General features: G+C 50.3%; 1 protein-coding gene across 5 annotated transcripts in view; it reads left to right on the forward strand.

The window, feature by feature from the left end:
* The window catches only part of DNAAF9 (dynein axonemal assembly factor 9), a 164,671-nt gene extending 151,929 nt beyond the window's left edge, over nucleotides 1-12,742 (forward strand). For 2 of the 5 annotated variants that reach the window (XM_077948981.1, XM_077948978.1), the window contains exons 32-37: nucleotides 1,650-1,756; nucleotides 2,124-2,198; nucleotides 5,523-5,728; nucleotides 6,773-6,838; nucleotides 8,233-8,326; nucleotides 9,370-12,738. In XM_077948981.1, the coding sequence (XP_077805107.1) occupies nucleotides 1,650-1,756; nucleotides 2,124-2,198; nucleotides 5,523-5,728; nucleotides 6,773-6,838; nucleotides 8,233-8,326; nucleotides 9,370-9,482 (661 nt within the window). In that variant the 3' untranslated portion in view covers nucleotides 9,483-12,738. 5 annotated transcript variants of the gene reach the window in all.
* The last annotated feature ends 5,580 nt before the right edge of the window (nucleotides 12,743-18,322 follow it).

Below are 18,322 nucleotides of genomic sequence, written 5' to 3' on the forward strand. Positions count from 1 at the left end.
AGGTCAGGAGTTCAAGACCAGCCTGGCCAACATGGTGAAACCCCATCTCTATTAAAAATAAAAGAATTAGCCGGGTGTGGCAGCGGGCACCTGTAATCCCAGCTACTCGGGAGGCTGAGGTGGAGAATTGCTTGAACATGGGAGGTGGAGGTTGCAGTGAGTTGAGTTCGCACCACTGTACTCCAGCCTGGGTGACAGAGCAAGACACATGTCAAAAAAATAAAATTAAATTAATTAACTAATTAAAATGAAGGAAACAGGCTAGGCACAGTGACTCATGGCTATAATCCCAGCACCTTGGGAGGCTGTGGAGGGAGGATCACTTGAGGCCAGGAGTTCAAGACCAGCCTGGGCAGCATAGTGAGACCTTGTCTCTAATAGAAAATAAAAATTAGTTGGGCATGGTGGCATGTGTGGTAGCAACTACTCAAGAAGCTGAGGTGGAGGATCACTTGAGTCTAAGATGTCAAGACTATAATGAGCTATGATCACACCACTGCACTCCAGCCTGAGCAGGAGAGCAAGACCCTGTCTCAAAGAAAATAGGGCAGAGATGCCCCAGTTCCTTCTGTGACAGGTGTACACATCTATATGTACAACCTGTTATGCTGCCTGCAACAAAATGGCAGGACATAGTTGGAGCCCCTAAAGAAATGGGAGCGGCTGGGCGCGGTAGCTAACACCTGTAATCCCAGCACTTTGGGAGGCCAAGGCAGGCAGATCACAAGGTCAGGAGATCGCGACCATCCTGGCTAACATGGTGAAACCCTGTCTCTATTAAAAATACAAAATAAAATAAAATAAAATAAAATAGCTGGGCATGGTGGCGGGCGCCTGTAGTCCCAGCTACTCGGGAGACTGAGGCAGGAGAATGGCATGAAACTGGGAGGCGAGCTTGCAGTGAGCCGAGATTGTGCCACTGCACTCCAGCCTGGGTGACAGAGCGAGATTCTGTCACCAAAAAAAAAAAAAAAAAAAGCAATGGGAACAAGGCCGGTTGCGGTGGCTTACACCTGTAATCCTAGTACTTTGGGAAGTTGAGGAGGGCGGATCACTCGAGGCCAGGAGTTCAGACCAGCCTGGCCAACATGGCGAAACCTCATCTCTACAAACAATACAAAACTTAACTGGGTGTGGTGGCGCACACGCCTGTGATCCCACCTACTCAGGAGGCTGAGGCAGGAGAATCACTTGAACCCAGGAGGCGGAGATTGTAGGGAGCCAAGATTGCACCACTGCACTCCAGCCTGGGCAACAGAGGGAGACCTTGTCTCAAAAAAAAAAAAGAAAGAAAGAAATGGGAGGGCATCCTGAGCAAGAGCCCCCCACTGTACCAGAAAGGACCCCCAAACTCAGATGGGGACTGGGAGGCTTCAGAGGCACACAGGACATCAAGAAACTGCTAGTCTAAGGTTATGTAAAACCTTCATCCTCAGAAAGCTCCTGATTTAACTGGGCAGTCATGCTTCCCAATCTCAAAGTGAAAGAGGCATATACATATTTAAACAAGTTTCTGTGTGCAAAATGTCTTACAAGTAAGGGAGAATTCAAATATTATAGGATAGGGGTATGTAGTTCATCTCAAAGTAGCATATAATAATACTCAAAACCCAAATTATTTGTGCTTACAATTTTTTAAACCTTTTAAGGTATGAAGGTAAATTGAATGCTGGATCAGTCTATCCCCTAATGGTTCAGATCTGCGTATGGTTTGGTCGTCCCTTGGAGAAGACTCGCTTTATGGCCAAATGTAAAGGTAAGCCTTGACTGGGATGTCCCAGACCCTGGAAAAAGGGTACCCCAGAGTTAATTCTACCTCCTGGTACCACTTCAGTATTCTGTGTGCTGTGTCTCTTCTTACCTTTTGAAACCAAAAGCAGACAGAGGGATTTGAGGATTGTGGGTGGCCACACAATTTGGTTTCCACTCCAGTGAAAGGGTTTTCCCTCCCCTGGGAACAGTGGCAGAGCCACAGGGGAGCAACAGGGTATGGCGGGTAGAACCTGTGAACCCTAGACCCTGGTGTATGGTCCCTCCCCAGTCCCTAAAACTCCCAGCTGTGCTATCCTGAATTTGGCCTGTGCCTCCATGTGGGTGACATCTCTGTCCTCTTCCTCCACCAGCAATTCAGTCCTCCATCAAGCCAAGTCCCTTCTCTGGAAACATCTACCACATTCTGGGCAAAGTGAAGTTTTCAGGTAACCAGGGGCTGGGATTTGGGAGCTCTATACCATGGAGTGCTTGCATCTCATGATGTGAGTTTAGAGCCTCTGCTGGTGCTCTGCAGACCACTGATGCCATTCAGACTCTCAGAAACCTTCTGCGCCCTGGGCCTTCACGCCATTAGGCTTGTCCATCACCCCTCTCCCCCGAGGGCCTACTTAGTCTAGGTTCTCCTGTTCCATAGCAGAGGTTTGCCCTCCTCTCTTGGATGACCTGCTCAAGGGCTCTTCTCACAGCTTTTTGACTTTCTTGTCCAGAGCCTTACACTCCACACCTCTTGAGCCAGTCATGGCCTCTTCTAGACCTAAAGCCAGGAGCTGTCCAAATGCTGAGCTCTACAGCTCCAGATCTATTTCTGACCGAAGTCTTTGAGCTTCCGTTTGCCTTCTCCTCTCTTCTGACAAGTAGGCCCGAGGATCAGTCATAGACCTCTGGAGCCCTTGCATCTGATAGTCTGTCCTGGAGTGGGCGTCAGAGAAGGCCTCAGAACAAGTAGGGGTCAGTCAACTCAATGTTGAGGAAGGGTACAGTATTCCAGGGGAAAGAAATAGCATTTGCTATAATCCAGAGGCAGAAAAGACACATTTTAGGAACCAAAAAGCATTTACTGTGACTGGAGCCTGGGAGTAGGGAGAGAGGAAGTGAGTCTGTTAGGGTGTCTTCAGCTGTTATCACAGAGAACCCCCACTCAGCTAGCAGATGTTGGCTGTATAACAAGTGAGGCGCTCAAGCAGCAGAGCAAGGCCACTGAGGACCCAGGTGTTGTGTGTCTTCGTGTCCTCCCATGCTTGGTGTGTCAGCTTATCTTTCAGGTTCCTGCCCCTTATGGTTGCCAAGTGGTGCTGTAGGTCTGGGTGTCAAAACCAGACACTGCATCCAGCCAGTGAGGAGAGGCTGGCTCTTCCTGCGGGTGCCTTTGTCAGTGCAGCGCCTCCTCCCAATTTCTCTGCCAACTTATCTCATTGGATTGCTGTGCCTTTCTGGACCCATCACCCATGGGGGAATTGGTATCAGAAGAAGAGGGAGACGATATGGGGGGTAGGCAACTATCAGTGTCTGCTGTAGGGAACCACTGAGGGCTTCAAGCACAGAACCATCATAGTTCAGATGGGAGAATTACATGGGTCCTTAGCTCATAGCTTTAATTACATGGGTCCTTAACTCATAGCTTTTGCTTAATTTATGTGATCAAATCAGAAACTTCAGCCCCATACCGAAGCCCACTGATCTCAGGCTCCAACAGCCAGCCCCTGCTGCTTCAGAGGTCTTGGTATTTTTGTTTTTCCCTCACCCATCACCTCCTTTTCTTCTTTATTTTTATTTCTTTTTTGGCTGGGTGCAGTGGCTCAAGCCTGTAATCCCAGCACTTTGGGAGGCTGAGGCGAGAGGATCACTTGAGGTCAGGAGTTCGGGACCAGCTTGGCCAATATGGTGAAACCCCATCTTTACTAAAAATTAAAAAAATTAGGCCGGGCTCGGTGGCTCACACCTGTAATCCCAGCACTTTGGGAGGCCAAAGCAGGCGGATCATTTGAGGCCAGCAGTTTGAGACCAGCCTGACCAACATGGTGAAACCCCATTTCTACTAAAAATACAAAATTAACTGGACGTGGTGGTGGGCACCTGTAATCCCAGCTACTCGGGAGGGTGAGACAGAAGAATCACTTGAACCTGGGAGGTGGAGGTTGTAGTGAGCTGAGATTGTGCCACTGCACTCCAGCTTGGGCAACAAGAGTGAAACTCTGTCTCAAAAAAAAAAAAAAAAAAAAAAAATTAGCCAGGCATGGTGGCATATGCCTTTAATCCCAGCTGCACTCGGGAGGCTGAGGTGGGAGAATCACTTAAACCCAGGAGGTGGAGGTTGCAGTGAGCCGAGATTGCGCCACTGCACTCCAGCCTGGGTGACAGTGAGACTCCATCTCAATAAAATAAATAAATAATTTTTTTTCTTTTTTTCTTTTTATTTTTTGAGACAATGCCTCACTTTGTCACCTAGGCCAGAGTATAGTGGTTTGATCTCAGCTTACTGCAGCCTTGACCTCCCAGGCTCAAGCGATCATCCTACCTCAGCCTCCCAAGTAGGTGGGACTATAGGCGTGAACCACCATGCCTGGCTGATTTTTTTTCTATTTTGTGGAGATGAGGTCTCCCTATGTTGCCCATGTCTTGAATTCCTGGGCTCAAGTGATCTTCCTGCCTCGGCCTCCCAAAGTGCTGGAATTAAGGTATTAGCCACCACACCCAGCCTCTTGTTTATTTAGATCTGCTATTGACTCTTTTTTTGTTCAAATTTAACCTCTCTTTTTTCTGGATCTTTTCTCATCCTGCTTTTTGGGGAGCCCTTGCCCACTTCTTCGGTCTCCAGTCACTCCTAGTCCTCATCTCCTTAGCATGTAACACTTTTTCCCATTCTCATCTGTGTGACCTTCATGCAACAGTGCTGTACTGTTTTTTGTCTGTTTTGTTTTGTTTTTGACACAGGGTCTTGCTCTGTTGCCCAGGCTGGAGTGCAGTAGTGCGATCCTAGGTCACTGCAGCCTTGATCTCCCGGGATCAAGCTATCTTCCCACCCCAGCCTCCCAAGTATCTGGGACTACAGCAACACACCATCACACCCAGCTAATTTTTTTGTTGTACTGTTGTCTGTGCCCTCCTCCCTTGGCCTCTTAAGGCCTCTGCTGAGAGCCCCCGACTTCTACCAAGGGGGTTTCTTTGCTTTTCCTCAACAACCTCTTCCATAATGGCTATTCCAGCAACCACCAGGGACTGTGTGGATGTCTCACACTCAGGGTCTTACAGACTTTCAAATGCCACAAGTGCAGAGTCAAACTCTTCCTCTTCTCCCACCTATAAACCTTTTTTTTCTCTTGTGTTTCCCTTCTGAGATAATAGTGTCCACCTGATCACCCAGATCAGCCAAGCCAGAAACGTATTTTGTTCCTCTCTCTCTCTCTTACTCCATCCTTTCCTTTCCTTTTTAAAAAACAAATGAAAACAAAAAAAAAATGGGGTCTCCCTCTGTTACCCAGGCTGGAGTACAGTGGTGCAATCTCGGCTCACTGCAGCCTTGAATTCCTGGGCTCAAGTACTCCTGCCTCAGCCTCCTGAGTAGCTGGGACCACAAGCATGAGCCACTGTGCCCACCTACTCCATCCTTTCTAAGCTGCCACCAGTCACGTCAGTTCTCTCTCCTGCATTTTCTCGTGAATCTGTCCCAACCATCTGCATTGTCACAGTCTTAGCATAGCTGTATCCTTTCAAGGCAGGCTCTCAGGGACTAATGTATATTCTCCTTACAGACTCTGAGAGGACCATGGAGGTCTGCTATAACACACTGGCCAACTCCTTGAGCATCATGCCAGTTTTGGAAGGACCCACACCACCACCGGACTCCAAAAGCATATCTCAAGACAGCAGCGGGCAGCAGGAGTGCTACCTTGTGTTCATCGGCTGCTCCCTGAAGGAAGACAGCATCAAGGACTGGCTGCGGCAGTCAGCTAAGCAGGTGGTTTCCAGAGCCCAGACAGACCTGACACAGATGTGACCAGACACCTCAGAGCTGCTGCTGGCCCTGAGAAGCCCCGCCACTGCCTCCCTAATGCCTCCCCACTGGGCTTCCCCTCCCTGGCCCAGCCAGCACTTTCAGGGACACTTTGAGAGAGGAAAGAAGCCACTCAGAGCAAACTCCAGGCAGGCCTGCTATGTTGTTTGCTCTGTGAGCCAGGTTCTCTGCAAGCTTTGGGTGCTAAGCCTTGTAGCACAGCGTTAGGGGTTTAGTTCATCCTAGAACTCTGGGAATAGAGTTAGCTGGGGCCTGGGTCTTCTGTAGATGCTCACTAGGGACCTGTCTTTATACTGAGGCATGGGCTACCTCACTTGGATAAGCTTCTAAATGGTTCTTGACTATGGAACCTCAGGCTGCCCCTTTGTCTGCCTCTCATTGGTAGGGTTTAGGGATAAGAATCTACAAAGAGGCACGACCATTCCCATTTATGAAAACACTGGGCTTGGCCGGGCGCGGTGGCTCAAGCCTGTAATCCCAGCACTTTGGGAGGCCGAGACGGGTGGATCATGAGGTCAGGAGATCGAGACCATCCTGGCTAATACGGTGAAACCCCGTCTCTACTAAAAAATACAAAAAACTAGCCGGGCGAAGTGGCGGGTGCCTGTAGTCCCAGCTACTCGGGAGGCTGAGGCAGGAGAATGGCGTGAACCCGAGAGGAGGAGCTTGCAGTGAGCTGAGATCCAGCCACTGCACTCCAGCCTGGGTGACAGAGCAAGACTCCGTCTCAAAAAAAAAAAAAAAAAAAAAAAAAAGAAAACACTGGGCTGTCCTCTGCTGCTTGTTCTCTGCTGGCTCACAGGGCTGTATGATGGGAAAGTGGTTTTCTCAAAGAGCAGACAGGCAGAATATTATATCCAGGCCATAGTGCACATGCTTTTCCCCGCTGCTGGGATCTTAGTCGTGTAATAGAGCCCAGAGCCCTCCCCTGCCCATGCACTCCATGAGTTCTGCTGGGACCTGACCCTCCACTCCCCATCTCTGCAGAAGCCTCAGAGGAAAGCCTTGAAGACCAGGGGGATGCTGACGCAACAGGAGATCAGGAGCATCCACGTGAGTGCCTTGCCCTGGCTTCTCCCCTCAGTGGCCCAGGGCTGTCCTTGGCTTGCATAGCTCTGTATTTTGGATTCTCGGAGTGAGGAGCTATTTCTAGGACATGCTGGAGGTCTTGCTTCTCCCAGGCCACAGAAAGAAGCTGGGTACAGAATTCTGGCCTTTGTAGCTTCAGTGAGGAGGGTGAAAGAGACCTCTGGTGTGACCTGGGCATCAGGTTGAGTAGAGCTAGTACTTGTGGGAGAAGCTAATGACCAGAGTCCCTGCCTTGGCACCTTGTTCAAGCAACTGCTGTGTTACAGATGAACCAGCTAGAGCCCAGGCAAAAACTGTCTAGATCCAGAAGCTGCTCATAGGAAGGTTGTGGAACCTGAGGCCAGGATAAGAGGCTGATTGGAGACCCCCTTGATGAGCCTCCCAGCCTCCAGGCTCTGACCGCCAGCCTCTGCCTCAGTCGCCATGCCCACTGGGGCCATTTCCTAAGGGGTTTGGGGACAAAAAGCTAAAAAGGACATAGAGTCTAGGTCCCCAGGATGGACTGTGTCACCAGCCCCAGTAATGAGCAGGTGGGGCAGGAAAGTATTCTGAGACTCCAGGAGCCCCTGCTTTCGATTTGAGAAGGCCCCCTTCATGAACAGCTCCTGTAGGCCCGAACAACCCTGGATGCTCCTGGGGAGGACAACATGGGCATAAGGTAGTTCTTATAATGTATGTTCCCCTGGAAGCCAACCATGAACAAGGAGTTAAGTACAGGTAGTTTATTTTGGAAGTGATTCTAGGAGACACTAAATAGGAAAAAGGAGGATGAAAGGGGATGGGGATCCAGCCAATAAAGAGTGTGTTCATGGCCGGGCACGGTGGCTCACACCTGTAATCCCAGCACTTTGGGAGGCTGAGGTGGGATCACTTGAGGTCAGGAGTTCAAGACCAGCCTGATCAATATGGTGAAACCCTGTCTCTACTAAAAATACAAAAATTAGCCAGGCGTGGTGGCGCATGCCTGTAATCCCAGCTACTTGGGAGGCTGAGGCAGGAGAATTGCATGAATCCAGGAGATGGAGGTTGCAGTGAGCCAAGATCATGCCACTGCACTCCAACCTGAGTGACAAAGCAAGACTCCATCTCAAAAAAAAAAAAAATGACTGTGTTCACACATGAGTACCACTGGGTGCCATAGGAGCTTCATCCCAGTAGGACCTCCCAGAACTCCTCACCTGAGAGGTGAGGCGCCACCTCAGGCAGGGCTTGAGGGTTGCTGGGGGTGTTAGCTTCCTAGCTCCTCTGTATAGCAGAGTAGTCTGTCTTGCTAGGGAAATAGACTTGTTTGTTTTTAATGAGTGAGTGAAGTATAGAAAGTAGTCAGATAATTATTACAGGACTCTTTTTTCCTACAGGTAAAACGCCACTTGGAACCCCTACCTGCAGGCTACTTTTATAATGGCACCCAATTTGTTAACTTCTTTGGTGACAAAACTGATTTTCACCCCCGTATCCTTGGAACAGCGTGGTCCCTGTGTGGATCCCGGGCAGTGAGACTGGGAGTTTGTGAGCCTGTCTGTAAAGCAGTTGTCTGCTAGAGTCATGCGTCTGAGCCCCAGGAGCAGGCTGGGCTCTGCATGTCTACTGATGGGCTGGGAATGCACAGGGGCAAACCTCGGGGGCAAACTTTTCATTTCAATCTCTAAATAACTGTTAAAGTTAAATTGCTCCGTTATTGAGTGGTTGCTAATGTGACTCTGTGGGTTATAGTTTTTTGGTTTTGTCTTTTTTTTTGAGATGGCATTTCACTCTTGTTGCCCAGGCTGGAGTGCAATGGCACAATCTCAGCTCGCTGCAACCTCTCCCTCCTGGGTTCAAGCGATTCTCCTGTCTCAGCCTCCCGAGTAGCTGGGATTACAGGTGCCTCCCACCACGCCCGGCTAATTTTGTATTTTTAGTAGAAAAGCGGTTTCTCCATGTTGGTCAGGCTGGTCTCAAACTCCCGACCTCATATGATCCTCCTGCCTCGGCCTCCCAAAGTGCTGGGATTACAGACATGAGCCAAACCCTGCCCGGCTTAGAGACGAGGTCTCGCCGTGTTGCCCAGGCTGGTCTCAAACTCCTGGGCTCAAGTGATCCGTCTGCCTCAGTCTCCCAAAGTGCTAGTATGGCAGGCGTGAGCCACTGTGCCCAGCCTGTGGGTTATACTTTGGATGCAGCTGTGGTGATATCCTGAAGTCTGTAGTCATCAGAGTCATGATTAAAAGTTGAAGACAGCCTGATTACAACAGTTAACCTGTGAAAAGATGGATAGGGCTGAAGTTGAAGGGCTCAGTTCTAGGACCTCGTTAACATCCCTGTGACAACAGCCGTCACATTCTTTGTAGCTGTGGTGCTGCCAGTATATACAAGGAGTCCATCAGGTACCCGCTTTATGGGCCAGACACTGACTTCCTCAGCAAACCCCCCTCACCTGCCTACAGGACCCTCTGGGCTCAGGCAGGCTCCCTTGTCCTCCAGGCTCAGAGCTCTCTTCCTTAATGAGATACCAGTCATGGACCAGTTCATGAATGACTACGTTGAAGAAGCCAACCGGGAAATTGAGAAGTATAACCGGGAGCTGGAACAGCAGGAGTATCATGACCTCTTTGAGCTGAAGCCCTAGAGGAAGGCTGGGCCCTTATATCCTGCAGAATGTCCACCTTGGAGATGGACGAACGGGTGTCTTAACCTCAGCTCTCCTGGAGGCCTCTCCCTTAAGGGGCTGTCTTTGTTCTCCTTGGCCTATGTGTCCTGGCTTGAGTGCATGTTGTCTTTATTCCCTGTATAGCGCTGAAGAGCATCACCTGCACCATTGATTTGGGGGGTGGGGGGAATACTCAAGGATGAGCAGATGGGGCCTGCCTGTCTTCATGTGCAACTGGCAGTCCAGGAGCTCTGGGTTTCTGATAACAGGATCTCCTTTGGGCTCTCGAGGTTGGGGAGAAGCATTAGGATTGTACGGAGGAGTTGGTGGGACTTGGAAGGAACCCTGGCTGCCTGAACTGTGGCCATGTCTGGGAGGCGAGGCCACCACAGGCCTCAAGCCTCAGATGCTGCTCCACAAGAGCCATCTTCCCCAGTGGAGTGCCTGCCTCCCCTGCTAGGCCCCTTTCCCTGCAGGAGCTGGCCCTAGTGGCCGTGGGCGCAGTCCTGGGAGGAGCAGCACAGCCTTGCCCAGGCCCAGTCCACAGAGCCAGCAGCTTGGGTTGAGATGAATAATGTGTTCACAAATGAGGGAATTTCCCTTCTGGACTAAACTGAAGGAGAAACTTGTTGCTTTCCAGAGGTGTGTGGCTCTTAAGTTGACATCAGCTTTCCCTCTTGTGGGTGGTTCTTGAGTTCTCCTGTCACATCATTCGGTGTCCTAATGTAGGGACAAGAGGAAGCCTGCTGCTCAGGCCCCCTGGCGAGGCTTCACTTCACTGTGGAAGAGGGCATCCTGCAGCTGGTTAGTCTTAGGCCTGGTGGCTGATCACTTGTGGGGTCAGTCTCCAGCACCCAGCACTCCCACAAGCCTTGCCAGGGAAGGCCTGCTTTTCAGCCACAAACTTCAGGAAACTTATCTGCCCGCTCCCCAAAGCATTGTTGCTGGCCCCGGGCTTGTGTGGCTCCCGAGAATTGGGAATTTCAAGTAATTGCAATACCTAAGTTAGATTCCTTCCAATGGCATTGTTTTCAGCTGGACCGTAAAGCAGAGGGGAATTACAAGTGTATCCCATGCCTGACCTTCATAATTGGTGTGGGGGACAGGGGAGTCACAGCCACTGATATTTAGGTGATGTCTCTTAGGACTTCAGTGCCTCAGCTACCTGAACTGTAAATGTTTTCTGAATTTCACATATTTTTTTTTTTGCATGCCTTAGGAAGAAGCACATAGGTAAAACCAGCAGTTTCCAGTAATGTAGGGAGTTTTGAGCAAGGCCCCTGGAGCAGCGGAGAGACAGGATGGAGCACAGGTAGTCTGTGTGCCTGGTCATACAGAGGCCTGCATGCAAGTAGCAAAGCAACTCTCAAGGGCTTGTCAGTAAAATATATTAGGGAAAAAAAACAATTTGAAGCCAAATGAACAAAAATCCAGATACCATTAAGGAATTTTGCATCAAGAAGGGCTTCTGAAAAGACGCACGTGCTCCAGTCCCAGCTCCAAAAGCCACTGGTGACAAGGGCCCCTCTGTGGAACCTAAGTCTGGGAGGCCCCTGACTTCTGGCTGGCCAGAGGCTGGGGTATGTCAAGGGCTTGCCTCTGCTTCAGAGTCAATAACACAGATCTTAAGTGCAATTGATTAATAAGCAATGAGTTACTGTAGCTTCCTTTAGCTCTACCGAGCTCTTTTTAAAAACTCAAACTTGAGCAGCCTTAGAAAAGGGGTTGGGGGGTGGGAACCACAGGCCATTTCTCTGAGTGGGCTGCTGTGAAGTTATAAATGAAAGCTCTAGCTTTAGGAGCTTGAGCCATTTCCTGACTGCACTGGCCTGGCAGTCTGGCTGCTGCACAAGAGTTTTTAAAGAGGGGTCGGAGCCCACCTGTGAGAGTGGGTCTTCTCACCATGTGGGGCTGTACTACGTGGTGGTCTTGGTTTCTGTTCATAGAAATGCTCTCTCACCAACTTGCCCCACTGTCCCAACTCCTCTCCTCTTAGAGAAAAAACTGTGATTACCTCAACTTGAATATGAAACTGTGATTGAAAAAAAGTCAAAACGTTAAGAAGCATCAAAGCCAAAAAGGCAAAACTGGCTGAGGCCTCTGTCGATGCTCCTCAGCCTACTTGGGAACGTGAGGGGGCAGCTGGCGAAAGGGCATTCCTGGGGCCACTTGCTCTGCCCCACTGATAAGGCACACCAGCGGTGCACTGTGTGAGCTCTTTGAGGACTGAGGCCAGGGGATGCCTCCTGGAATCTGCCAGGCCTCTCTGTTCTGTGAAGTTCAGTATCCACTTGATTCCTCCAGGCGGCACTCCCAGGTCTGGGGGAGCAGGGTCTTCCACTGTCTCCAAAGGAATGGCCATGACACTGCTTTTGACCATAGAAGTGGATCCAGGGACCCAGCAAAAACAGCGGGGGTGGGTTCCCCGGGACAGGCAGTCCTCCAGGGGCTTACGTGCTTTTTGCCAACTTTCCTGTTAGCAGCTTCAGTTTATATTACCCAGAGTGTGTGGGATAATGTTGAAGTCGCTGAAGTTATGGGTTATTTTATGTTTTGACATGGGATTTTTCTGTTTTCGATTGGAAGAAGGAGACAGAAATTGGAGAAAATGGGATTATCCTAGGGAAGGGCAAGGAGTCAAGCCGGCACCTCTGAGCCCTGGGGGCTCTCTGACCTGAAGCCTGGACACTGGGCCCTTCAGGTTGCAAGAAAAAGTTCCCTCCTAAATTCTGTTAGGATTTTGGAGAATTTTTGCACAGTAATAAGCTCCGGGTTGCTCTTTGGGCTTCTCAAAAGGGAAAAGTTCAATTCAAAGATTGTAAACTACGAAGTATTCCAGCAGTGTTGCTGATATAGTTGGATAGTTGTACCTCAAAAAAGTAGGTGAGAACTGGCTTCCTCATTGTCCCAGGTTGTCAAATACTAATGACATAAGAGCTCACTTACGTGCCAAAATTCACTTTTATACTAGTTTTTCAGTGCTTTAATATTTGTAACTTAAATTTTAAAACTCGTATTTACAAACACTACTGTAACTTCAGTGAAACTGAATTGTGTGATTGAAGCTTTTTGCTTATCATAGTATTTATTACACTACTTAATTCAGTAAATATATAAAAGTAGCTTTCAATTTATTTTTATATTATTTTACATGTTTTTACCTGCAGTTGTGTATGTGAATTTACCTTGGTAATTGAGATGTCATGCTAAGGACCAATAAACTATCACTGAACAAGCAAGGACTCCAGATGATGCCTGTGCCATACACTCAGTCCCGTGGTGCTCCTGGAGCGGGGGTGAGGGGGGGCCGGCCTTCAGCCTCCCCTGGACACCTCTGCTGGGGATGCTGCGGGGAGTCTTCCGAGCTCACACTCCCTCTCTAGACGCCGGAGCAGCCCGTGGAGAATAAAATTCATCGGAAGAAACTACACTGGTTGCGGGGTGGGAACTTGGGGAGTCCCAGAACTCGGGGAGAGGCTCAAGGAAGCCGGCTATGGGAACGGGGCTCTCCCGGGCCCTCCCGCCCCGCCCGGGTCCTTCCGCCCCGCCCGGGTCCTTCACCCTTGTCTTAGGCCGCGGTGCGCGGGTGCCAGTTCTTGGCCCCAGTCTGCCGCGGCCGGGCTGCAGTAGGAACCACACTTTTCCAGCCTGATCGGCGCGTTTCCGCGCGGTGAAAGCTCGGCGAGGTGGCTTCTCGGTCCTACTTTATACATGGGGACGACGGGAGGCGCTGACGGGTCAAATGGGACGGATTTGGCGCCGCGCGTTGGAACCGCAAGTTCTAACGGGGAGGTTTGCTGGAGCCCGTGGAGCTCTAGAGGAGAGACCAGAAATGCATCAGCTGTCCCCGTGCAAGCTTGAGTTCCACTCGCCAGGCGGTTCCTGCCGCACGTGGCGCGGGCCTCCCAGCTGACAACACCCCCGGGCCCCCGCCGGCCGCGCGGGGAGGTGGGGAAAAGGGGCGCCCGCCACCAGTCCATAGACACCCTGCTTCCTGTCAACCAGTCGCTGGGGGGACAAGGGGAAATGCCCAACTGGCCAGATGTGGAAGCTGGCCCCGGGGGAAGGGTGTAGCCTCTGCAGATAGCTTCAGGTGACTGGGATGGTGGTCTTAGGTTTGGAAGTTCCTTGAGATAATTAGTCCTGTGCAAACCAAATGCAAATCTGCACGGGAAGGGCCTGGTAGACTTGAGGGAGGGAACCGGCAGCAATATTATCCCTTCACAACCTCTTCCCCAGAGCCTCCGGCATCCCCATCCTGCAGGCCGGGGTTTGAACTTTGATGGAGTGCCTGTGCTTGCATTATGGCAAAACCTCTAGGGTTTGGGGATTAACCCCTAGGAATTGCCAGAGCGATGGGGAGACAGTAAATGGTGAAGGGCTCTCAGAAGGACTTAGAGGCCAGGAAACCTGAGGATGGGGAAGGGATCCCATCTTCCACCTGGAGCCCTCAGTAGGGACAGGGGACTACTGAAACCCTAGTGCTGCTTACCAGAGTAGGAGCCCCAGAGTCAGGGAATCCTGGCAGAATCCATCGTGGAAAGTGATTTAGAGCAGAAGATCTCATGTGGAGCTACTGAAAATCAGAGAACCTGCCAGGAACACGGAGAAACACCAGTGTTAATCTCTATCCTACGCTCTAGGGATAAGTTATGCCCAAAGAAGACATGACCATGTGACCCACTTCCAGCCCATGACAGAAAGCTTGGTTTCTGTAGGAGTCCAGACTAGTACTAGATACAAGTCAGCCGGGCCCAGGCACTAATACGTCATCAGAACCCTCTCTCTATCTTTGGTGGCTTCCTTCTTCCCCTGCAGCAAGCTTCCTCTACACCACCAGCAGCACCAGGGTCCCAAAGGCAAGGATCACATTCTCATCCCTGAATAGTTACAATGGTCAGGAGGAATGGAGTTTTCTGATTAGCCTGGCCTTGGGTCTCTGTGTGCTTCCATGGGCCCCCTATGGCCCATCTGAGAGGTGCCCCCCCACAGAAGGGCTTGCTCCCCTAAACCAGCATTACACATCTCCCTGCAATTTCTGAGCTTTTCTGGTAAGTCAGACACCTACTTGATTTTTTTTTTTTAGAGTCTTGCTCTGTCACCCAGGCTGGAGTGCAGGGCGAGATATCACTGCAACCTCCACCTCCTGGGTTCAAGCGATTCTGCTGCCTCAGCCTCCCGAGTAGCTGGGAGTGGCACATGCCACCACGCCCAGCTTTTTTTTTTTTTTTTTTTTTTTTTTTGAGACGGAGTCTTGCTCTGTCGCCCAGGCTGGAGTGCAGTGGCCAGATCTCAGCTTACTGCAAGCTCCGCCTCCCGGGTTCACGCCATTCTCCTGCCTCAGCCTCCGGAGTAGCTGGAACTACAGGCGCCCGCCACCTCGCCCGGCTAGTTTTTTTGTATTTTTTTTAGTAGAGACTGGGTTTCACCATGTTAGCTAGGATGGTCTTGATCTTGTGACCTCTTGATCCGCCCGTCTCGGCCTCCCAAAGTGCTGGGATTACAGGCTTGAGCCACCGCGCCTGGCCGCGCCCAGCTTTTTGTGGTTTTTTTTGTTTTTTTTTTTTTTTTGTATTTTTGCTAGAGGCAGCATTTCACCATGTTGGGAAGGCTGGTCTTGAACTCCTGACCTCAAGTGATCCACCAGCCTCAGCCTCCCAAAGTGCTGGGATTACAGGCATGAGCCACCACCCCTGGCTTTTTTTTCTTTTTTTTTTTTTTTTAAGACAGAGTCTCACTCTGTCACCCAGGCTGGAGTGCAGTGGTGCAATTACAGCTCACTGCAGCCTCAACCTCCCGGGGCTCAGGTAATCTTCCATCTCAGCTTCTTGAGTAGCTAGGACTACAGGCATGTGCTACCTCACCCAGCTAACCTACATGACTTTTTTTTTTTTAAATGGAGTCTCACTCTCTAGCCCAGGCTACAGATCGCAGCTCACTGCAGCCTCAACCTCCCTGGGTTCAGGTCATCCTTCCTACTCAGCCTCCCGAATAGCTGGGACTACAGGTGCACACCAACATGCCGGGCCAAATTTTGCATTTTTTGTAGAGATGTTATCTATGTTGCCCAGGCAGGTCTCAAACTCTTGGGCTCAAGCGATTGTCCTGCCTTGGCCTCCCAAAGTGCTAGGTTACAGGCATAAGCCACTGCACCCAGCCCATTGTTTGGTTTTATAGTGCCTCAACACAACTCAGGGATACTGGTGATCACGGGATCCTGTTTGAGAGTCTTTTTTTCTTAAACAAAAGAAAGGTCAAAAAAAAAAAAAAAGAGAAAGGTCATGTAGGGCCGGGCATGGTGCCTCACACCTATAATCCCAGCGCTTTGGGAGGCCAAGGCAGGCACATCGCTTGAGGTCAGGAGTTCTAGACAAGCCTGGCCAACATGGTGAAACTCCGTCTCTACTAAAAATAAAAAAGCTGGGCGTGGTGGCGGGCGCCTGTAGTCCCAGCTACTCGGGAGGCTGAGGCAGGAGAATCGCTTGAACCGGGGAGGCGGAGCTTGCAGTGAGCCGAGATCGCGCCACTGCACTCCAGCCTGGGCGACAGAGCGAGACTCCGTCTCAAAAAAAAAAAAAAAAAAAAAAGAAAAAGGAAAGAAAGAAAGAAAGGTGATGTAGACTGTAATGTGGGGAATGGGCTGCTGCTCTGCATGGGTGGAGGTGAGAAGTGGACCAACTGGAGAGCCATTTTGAAGGAACAATTGACAAGACCATGACTAACTAGGCAACAGCTAAGGAGATGACCTTGAGGTATAAGTGGAAAAAGCCCAAGTGGAAAAAACCCAACATTTTGAAACAAATCCAAAGACTTTTTTTGTTTCATTCTGAAAAAATCTGACGAAAATTAAATTGGTTTATCCACAAATTATTCCTGTATTTCCCAGGCCTCTGCATTCCTAAATTGACCAGTTAAAAGGTTTGGTTTTTAAAAAATTACCTCAGGTTCAATAAGTTTTATGTCCTACTCATAAATGACTGTCAATCTGTAAAAAAAAAAAAAAAAAAAGGAAGAAATTAACCAAATAAAGTGTGAATATATTTTCATTTTATCCCACAAATTACTACTGCTTTTCCTGCAGCAATAAAGTTTGGTTTTTGTTTTCCTCTCATGACTGAACATGTTTAAGAAACTTTACATCTCTATTCTGAAATGTCATGCCTGCATGAATGTACAAATAGAAAAATAAGGACAACAGGAAATGGAAAGATAGTTTGATAAGATTATTTCAGTTTGAGACAAAATTCATGGAATTTTCTAGTTACGAAAACTCCATTCCAACTTATTCGTTTTATAGATAACAATGATCAGAGATCTAAAGAGGCTGGAGGTCTTGCTCCAGGGTGTCGCCCTGGGCCTCCCCACCACCTCTCTTTCCCCTGTGCCTCCAACTTCCCGGGAGGAGTTGGGGCTGAAGGGGAGGGTGACCTGGATGGGGCCTCAGGCCACATCAGCCCCCGATGGTGACATCCAGGCCCCTGAACAGGATGGGGACCAGCGAGAAGGAGAGCCATGGGTGAGGAAGACATGAGGGACACAGATCGGCCAAGGATGGCCAGGAGGTGACAGGCTACCCAGAGAACCTTCGGGTCAGCAGGTAGAATTCTTCCTTGGGTAGCCGGTGATGGGATTTTGATGGAGCAGGGCCTGGGGGTAGATGAGGGTGGGGAAGGAAGCCAGAGTTTGGTCATGAGAGGCCAGGCTGTGGAGGGCAGAGAGGCCTGACAGGAGGGCAGTGGGGCAGCCCTGGAATCTTCTTGCCCAGTGGTCTGCTGCCTGCCTGCCGCAAGACCTTGACAGTCTGTATGCCTGGAATCCATGAGCTCTTACAATCAGTGAGTCAAGAGCCCTAGCCCACTCCTGCCCATGCTAGCTTTGGACTCTGAGTATGGACTGAGGAGAGGGGCAGACGGATGCCATCCTGAGGGGAGCAGGTCCTTGTTGACCCTCCGCAGGGCAGGGGCTCCTTGCCCTCCTGGATTCCCTTATGTTATAGGAGCCTGGATCTTTCTCTCAGTAGGGGTAGATGGCAACTGAGAGAGGGCTTATTGCTGTGTTTGTTGAGCACCAAAGGGTTATCCTCCCACCTACACAAGGGGCCTGGAGATGCCCCCCAGGAAAGAGAGGAAGCCAGTGGAGCTATGTTCCCCCTCCCAGCACCCTGCTGCACTACCTGGACAGCCAGTCTCATGCTGGGCTCCCATGGATAGAAAACAAAAGCTGACAGGATGGGAAGAGTTACGGGGTGGCAAAAGACAATCTAAACAAAGATTGAGCTCTCTTGAAACCAGGTGTTCTGGACCAGCCTGGGCAACAAAGCAAGGCTGTCTCTTCCAAAAATTGCAAAAATAAAAAAATCAGCCGGGTGTGATGACACCCGCTTGTAGTCTCAGTTACTTGGGAGGCTGAGGTGGGAAGATGAGTTGAGCCCTCCCACCAAGGCTGCAAGGTCAAGGCTGCAGTGAGCTGTGATTGTGCCACTGTAATCCAGCCTAGGTGACAGAGAAAGACCCTGTCTAAAAAAATTTAAAAAGGGGCCGGGCACGGTGGCTCACGCCTGTGATCCCAGCACTTTGGGAGGTCGAGGCGGGCGGATCACAAGGTCAGGAGATCGAGACCACAGGGAAACCCCGTTTCTACTAAAACTACAAAAAATTAGCCGGGCGCAGTGGCGGGCGCCTGTAGTCCCAGCTACTCAGGAGGCTGAGGCAAGAGAATGGTGTGAACCCGGGAGGCGGAGCTTGCAGTGAGCCGAGATCGCGCCACTGCACTCCAGCCTGGGCGACAGAGCGAGACTCCGTCTCAAAAAAAAAAAAAAA

Source organism: Macaca mulatta, chromosome 10 (genome assembly GCF_049350105.2).
Source record: "Macaca mulatta isolate MMU2019108-1 chromosome 10, T2T-MMU8v2.0, whole genome shotgun sequence".
NCBI classification, from domain to species: Eukaryota; Metazoa; Chordata; class Mammalia; order Primates; family Cercopithecidae; genus Macaca; species Macaca mulatta.